Here is a 7612-nt window from a genome sequence, read left to right as displayed (position 1 = left end):
GGGGGGGAGGAGAGAGAGAGAGAGAGAGAGAGAGAGAGAGAGAGAGAGAGAGAGAGAGAGAGAGAGAATAGATAGATAGATGATAGATGGATAAGAAGAAGAGTAAGATGTCTTCGCAGGCAACTGGATTTGAGTTCCCAGCACCCACCTGGCAGCTCACAACTGCCCGTAACTCCAGTTCCAAATCCTCTAATGCTCACTTCTGACCTCACTGGACTCCTGCACACACAACACCACACACACACACACACACACACTACAAGTTATTTTTAGACTTACTTATGTTACATGTATGAGCGTTTTGTCAAACCCAGGGCAAGTGCTCTTAACAGCTTGACAGCTCTCCATCCCCCACAATGGCCAAGTCACCTCAAGTTAATACTAAAGTTCACACTTTCTGTTGCAGGTATTATTAGCTTTACTGTGTGGGGAGGAAGTCATTTAGCAGATATTCAAAGTCGAGCACTAACTGGTTCATATCCAGAGAATTTTGAGAGTTTCTAAAGGTTTGCGGACTATTAACCAGAGGACAGGCAGAGGGGGACATGCCTACAATCCCAGCGCTTGGGAGGGGGAGGAGGAGGATTGTAAGTTCTGAGCCGGCCTGGTAGAGGTCAGTGGTAGAGAGTGCTAGCCTGGGGCTTGAAGGCCTTTCGTTTGACCCCAAGGACTAGAAAAATGAATAAATGGAATTAGATGTTGCAGTAACCATAATGCTGAGAACTCAGCGCATCCCTCTGGTTAGGTGGTCAGCCAGTTACCTCTTACCATCCTGTGTTGAGTCTGCCAGTGTTGACTGTGTTCCTCCAAGGCCATCTGGAGAGTTAACTCAAAGCTAGCAATAATTCATATGTGGAGATTCTTTTTTTTTTTTAATGCTATGGAGTGTAGAATATGTCAGTCCCACTTACACTATATATATATATACTGTGGTAAAGAAGTGGACAGCCTACTTGGTGTTTTGAGACAGGGGTTCTGTATAACCTTGGCTGTCCTGGGCTTAATTTGTAGACCAGGCTGGCCCTGAACTAATGCCCGCCGCTGCCTCCCTGAGTGCTAGGATTAAAGGTGGGCGTCACCATGCCTAGCCAACCCAAAACATTTAATTTTTGAATGGGTACAAAATGCTTTGAGGAAAGAAGATTGAGTTATGTCTCTTCTTCTCTTCCAGCTTCTAACAGGGTCTCGTGTGGTGCAGGCTGGTGTTGAACTATGTAGGTGAGGATGACCTTGAATTCTTGATGCCTCTCTCAAGTATTGGGGTAAAAGATGCGCACCACACATGTATTAGGGGATGCTCTGATGTACTTTGATGCTAATTACTGCTTGCTGTCTCTGTGACCCACCTTTTGCTTAATAAAAAGCCATCCCACCTGGGCAGGGCAAAGGAGATAGGTGGGGCTAGGAGAGAGGGGAATTCTGGGTGGAAAAAGACAGCCACAAAGAAAAAGGAGACCTGAAGGGAAGAGAGGAAGGCCGCCATGGGTTAGCTGGAGGAGAAGCACGTGGCTAGCGTGGATGGGGATTTGGCCCAGATGAAGACCATGAACAAGTATATGAGATTATAGATGGGAGATAGCTTGATAGAAGTTACTGGAAGCAGATGGCATGGGATTGAAACAGGGATCCCATGCCTGCCCCACTATGGGAGGAAGTTTAGAGGACTGATATCTGCCCTCCCCCAGGTTAACTAGGGCTATTTTAAAATATAACAAGTGTCTGTGTCTTCATTGATTGCTAGCCGGGCCTACTGATCATACTGAAAATACTGGTAATTTTAAAACAATACACATGACTTCTTTTGGGTTTTCTTAAGGAAAAAAGTTGGAGGCTAGTGTAGTGTACAGAGCTAGTTCCAGGACAGCCAAGGCTATACAAAGAAACCCTGTCGATGGCAATAGTGGCACACAACATTTATTTATTTATTTATTTATTTATTTATTTATTTATTTATTTTTGGCACACAACTTTAATCCATATCTCTGTGTGTTCTAGGACAGCCAGGGCTGTTACACAAAGAAACCTTCCCCCACTCCCCCACCCCACCCCCCCAAGAAAGAAAACCTGTCCAGAAAAAGTAAACAGTCAAAAAAGATGTCTTTCATGCTCTGGTGGGAACAGAACTGGTTGGTAGTGGTTCACTCAGAAGCCTGGGACCCTTCCAAGAGGTTGTGCAATCACCTAGGACACTTTGCCTCTGTTGGACTGGAACCATTTTCAATCTTTGTACACCTCGCCCCTACCTTGAAGACAGGGTCTCATCATGTAAGCCAAGCTGGCCTTGAACTCACAGCAATCTACCTGTCAGGCTATCAGGTCTCCACCTGTCTTATCCCAATTCCCAAAGTCCCATCTTTTCAGCAACACTGGACACTGATGCCTTAGAGAGATCAAAGCCTTCTAGTGCCCGGTACTTGTGTGTGCACACATGGAGGGACATGCCCAGGCTGACCTCAGTTGTTATTCCTAAGGCACAAACTGCCTTTACTTGCCAGGTAGGTTAGGCCATCAAGCCCCCTGGAGCCTGCCTATGTCTCCTCTGCACTGGGATTACAAGTGTGTGCCACCATGCTCAACCTTGTGGATTCTGGCATCAAACTCAGGACCTGACTGAGCTATTTCCCCACTTTCTCTTCTTTCCAAACAGGTTCTCTCTCTGAGTATCCCAGGCTGGCCTCAAACTTGCTATACAGCCAAGTCAGACTTGCACTTATGATTCTCCTGCCTCTACCTCCCCAATGCCAAGGGATTGGGAATTTGCCACCCTATCTTTTCCATGTTTGCCCAACCCTCAGCATCATTTCCAAGTGTGTATGCGTAGTGCTGAGGATTGAACCCAGGGTTTTGTGTGTGCTGGGCAGGCAAGCACTGTACCACTGAACAATATATTTGGCTCTTGCTGCCTGTTTGTTTGTTTTCTAAGACAGGGTTTCTCTGTATGTTAGCTGTCCTGGAACTCCCTCCATAGACCAGGCTGGCCTCAAATTCAGAGATCTGACTGTCTCTGCCTCCTGAGTGCTGGGTCCAAAGGTGTGTGCCACCACTAGCTAACTGCTGATAATCTTTAAGGAAATCTATCAATACCTCCAAGTGCTAACACTCAGGACATACTTGGTTTGTTTCTCTTGGGGTTTTTTTTTTTTTTTGAGATAGGGTTTCTCTGTGTAGCCTTGTCTGTTCTGGAACTCTGTAGACCAGGCTGGCCTGGAACTCACAGAGATCCCCTGCCTCTGCCTCCTAAATTCTAGGATTAAAGGCGTGCGCCACCACGCCTTTGAGACAGGGTCTTATGTAGCTCAAGCTAGCCTCAAAGTTGTTATGTTACCAAAGATGGCCTTGAACTTCTGACTCCTCTGCCTCTGCCTCCAGAAAGGGTCTAGTAGACACACCATCTTCTTATAATTTTTAGCAAGTTGTTTTATAGAAGTGAAAGAAGCTAGTTGGGGACTGTCACTGTGGGTCTGTGGGAGAGGAAGAAAGGGATTGCCTTTTGGATATAAAGAGCTTTCTTACTTGAGGAAAACACACGACAAAAATCCCAATAGTAGTAAGTTTACTACCACTGGAAAGAAAAAGAAAAGAAAAAAAAAACCCAAAACATTTTAAATAGATACAGAACTCAGATTTTAATACTGCTTTACATATTCTGTTTGTGAAACAGTCCCTATAGTTTTATTAACCAAAACTGTCAACTGGTAACAGATTTGTTGAATGTTCACTCATCAAGCACAGTGGATCATCTTGAGGGGATACAGCAAAGGCTTATATACAATGACGGACATTCTTATCATGCACACTGCATGAAGGCGCGTTTAATTCCTTTTTACATATTCTCAAAGACATTCGAGTGAAGACAGACTCAGACTGGCTGATCAACTCTTCTGTTGGTTGAGGTCCTTCGTTTTATCTTTTTGTGATAAGAAAATTCAAAACTATTAATGTTGAACTTCTCATCATACATTCATCAAGAACACAGTAAGAAACCAAACAAACCCACAAATGTGTATAATAAAGGAGGGTTTTAGATCAGTTGGCTTAGCTGTCTCTGGAGTGGATTAGCTCACTGCTGGGGTTACCTGCTACAGAAGGGGAACACAACCAAAGAGCTGGACGCGATTCTTCCAGCTGCTCAGATCTGGCCAAGAAACAACACGGAAACAAAGACAACAGCTGTGAAGCCACAAGGGCTTTTCTAGCGGGTCACATCCTGATGAGCCTTTTAGGTGTTTTCTTTTTCATAAAGGTAAAAAAATCTGAAAAGAAGACACATTGTATATACTTTTTTTCTCCCAAAATATAGATTCTTTTAAAAAATATATACATATAATATATAGAGGTTGAAATTATGTAAAACCAATAAAGAAAACACCACTGTTGGGTCTGTGGGTGCAGCATAGAGATATAAAATGTCCCCACAGCCGTTTGGGGCTTTCCCCTCCCTTTTACCTGTTTCATGATTTATAATTACACCTAAGCGCTGTCAAGCCCGGGAAAGGCACTACTGAGAGCATGTAGTGCGGCGAGCTTGGATATTCAGGAATAAAATTATTTAAATGAGTACATAAAAATGCAAAGGGGCACATTTTTTGCAACTCATTCCAGTGTCAAAGCGTAACAACAGCAACAAAAACCCTAAATATACAGATGTAGCCAGGAAATATTTTAGTGCAAATATGAGAAATAACAGCATAATTTAATTTAAAGTTTCTTAAATAAGATGTTGTCAGGGTCCAGCTTGTCCCACGATGTTTCTCTAGGAACAAAAACGTAACGAACGGCACCTGGTACAATGTCTTATATCGTAAAAATCCAGGAAATGAAGATGGAAGTGAAAAGCCCACCTACCAAATATTTATTATTTTAACTTATGAGGGGAAATGAAAGGGAAATTTGTTGAAGATCAAAATATTTTCTTAGATTTGTTGACAGGGGTCAAAAAATAATGAGTTCTGAAGTCAGTCGCACACGCAATGCTGGTGGAAAGCTGCTTAGATGCCGGAGGCTGGGAAAGCCCAGTGCTGCCCTCAGAGCCTGGGGAAGCCCAGCGCCGCCCTCGGAGCCTGGGGAAGCCCAGCGCTGCCCGCGAGGCTTCCTCAGAAGGTCTCATCGTCATTGCAGTTGGTTGCCCAGTGCCCAAACATCTCACAGATCTCACAGTACGGCCGCTCCTCACTCCGGCTGCCGTGGTGCGTGGAATGCGGAGGGTCTTCCGACATCTGTGCCTGGGTGGGGCAGTCCTCTGTATCGTGGAGATCGAAGCAGTCACAAATGTCACAGAAGAGGCGGGGTTTCTTCTTGGACTGCTTCTCCTGGTCATCGCTACAAATGCCAACACAGAAAGCCAGGAACTTGGTCAGAAGAAACTCAGGAGGTAACAGCACTCGGAGAATTGGAGAATTTTAAGATACACAGGGACTAACGACAGCTGCATCTAGGAGCTTACAGAACAGACCTTTATAAAACGTGCGGGTTGTGCTGAGAGACGCTCAGCTGTTACGAACAGACATCTCAGCACCCCTTTGGAGGCTCACAACCAGTTCCTGGGTGTCGGAGGCCCTCTTCTGGCACCCGAGGATACCAGGCGCACTTGTGATGCACATATATATATGCATGCCAGCAAAATATCCACAAACACAAAATAAACCTAACAAAATGGGCAGGCTGGCCCCCGTGCTCCCTCACTCTCGCAGATGTATGGTGGCCTGTCCTGGCCCAGCAGCCACACAGCGGCCGACACTTTTTATCTGACCGCTGACACTCAAGTCTCTTCGGATGGGCCGAGTCCCGACATACCTGTCGTAACTGTTCAGCTCGTCCCCGTTGCCATTCAGCGCAGCTTCAGACATCATCTCCACCTTCATCTTGAGGTCTTGATTCTTTCTTTGAAGGTCCACTATTACCGAATTGAGGAAGTCAATCTGATTTTGTAAAGGAGAAGAGGCAGTGAGGTACATAAACGCCTGAGCCAGTCACAGCCCCGGCATCTAGAAGTTGGAAGAATGAGCTCACAGCCCAGCTGCAAACATGTGTCACAGCAGGCCCAACTGTGCCGTACTCTCCAGGCTCTGCGCGGAGCCGAAGCACCGAGGGGACGCCATGACCTGCAGCTAACTGGAACGAGATGACAGTGCGGTGAAGGGGGCAAAGATTGCTTTCTTCCCAGTTCCATCTCTCAGTGTTTGCTGCTAAGGAACTATTTTCTATCAAAAACACTAAATTCATGCCATTGAATTTCTGCAGGTGTGAATGGATAAGCTTCACTTGTCATTCAGAAAAATGACATTACATTTGAATCACTGGTCTGTGGATTGGTGAGATGCTACTGATATTTTTCAAGAAAACAAAACACCTTAACTGTCCACAGTCATAATTTCATATTTCACATGTGTGTGTGAAATTTCATATATATATATGTATATATACATACATACATACACACACACATATTTGTGTGTGTGTATGTGCAAAGCTGAAAATACAGTTCAGTGGCCAGAGCACTGCCTGGTATATGTGAGGTCCTGACTTTGTTTGTGGCTTTATAAATGAATCAACAAATGAATAAGCATTAAAGCTGTTTAATTTCTAAAACTGATTCAGGACTTTTCAGATTTGTAGATTTGAAAAAGTTACATGGAACTTTTCTTTAGGTCACTTGACTGCTCAGCATTGGGACAGCACAGCAGAACATCTTCAGGAAAGATACAGAGGCTTGACAGAGAAGGCCAAGCTCCTGCTCTGCTGAGGAGAGATGTGACATGTGCCAACACAAAAAGGAAGGGCACCTGTTCCAAGAATAGCTGGACAGCAAGAACAACAAAGTGACCATCAGAAAGTACCATCGTGAACACTGTCCATCCTTTTAAAGGTACTATTAAAAACAAAACACTCTTCCCTCCTTCACAAGGTAAAAGATTTCATTTATCTAAATTGAAAAGTTTCTCTCTTGAGACAAACACACTTTACCTGTTGTTTCTTCTTTTTTTTGGATAGACCCTGACAAAGTGTGCCAGGCTGGCCTCAAACTCACAATGTAAGCTGGGCATGACACACACCTTTACATCCCAGCGCTCACTATGTAAGCTGGGCACGACACCTTTACGTCCCAGCGCTCAGGAGTCAGGGGCAGGCTGCCTGGCTCTGTCACTTGGAAGCCAGCCTGATCTACATAGTTAGTCCTTGTTTCAAACAAACAAATAAAACAAAACCCCAAACCCACTTTGTAGCAGAGGAGGGCCCTGAACTTTCTTTCTAAAGACAGGGTCTCACACTGTAGCTGGCCTCAAACTAACAGAGATCTTCCTGCCTCCGCCTCCTGAGTGCTGGTATTCCATGGGTGAGCTACCGCATTTGGCTTTCTTATTCTAGATGGATGCATGTGGGTGTTGTGCCTCCACGGTCTGTGGGGTCAGGAGGGGTCCCTGGAACTGGAGTTAAGGAGGCTGTGGAACACCGTGGGAGTGCTGGGGACTAAAGCCAGTCTTCTGTAAGAGTAACTACTGCTCTTCCCCACTGAGCCTTCTTTCCTGCTCCCATGCCTGACTTTCAGTTGCATCTCCTAAGTCATTCCGCTAGGCTCCATCCCAGGGACAAGGAAGCCATACATACAATCACA

The 7612-nt window shown here is 45.1% G+C and overlaps 1 protein-coding gene across 14 annotated transcripts in view; it reads right to left on the bottom strand.

Annotated features, from left to right (window-relative positions):
• Positions 1 to 3536: 3536 nt before the first annotated feature.
• Positions 3537 to 7612, bottom strand: part of CLIP1 (CAP-Gly domain containing linker protein 1) — a 115849-nt gene continuing 111773 nt past the window's right edge. For all 14 annotated transcript variants that reach the window (XM_084762653.1, XM_084762659.1, XM_084762658.1 and 11 more), the window contains 2 exons: positions 5794 to 5918; positions 3537 to 5319 (listed from right to left, as the gene is read on the bottom strand). In XM_084762653.1, coding sequence (XP_084618779.1) covers positions 5094 to 5319; positions 5794 to 5918 — 351 coding nt within the window. In that variant the 3' untranslated portion in view covers positions 3537 to 5093. The remainder of the gene's footprint in view (positions 5320 to 5793; positions 5919 to 7612) is intronic.

The sequence above is a fragment of the Acomys minous genome, assembly GCF_964271855.1.
Source record: "Acomys minous genome assembly, chromosome: 16".
Classification (NCBI taxonomy): Eukaryota; Metazoa; Chordata; class Mammalia; order Rodentia; family Muridae; genus Acomys; species Acomys minous.
This window is presented reverse-complemented; position numbering and strand designations above follow the sequence as displayed.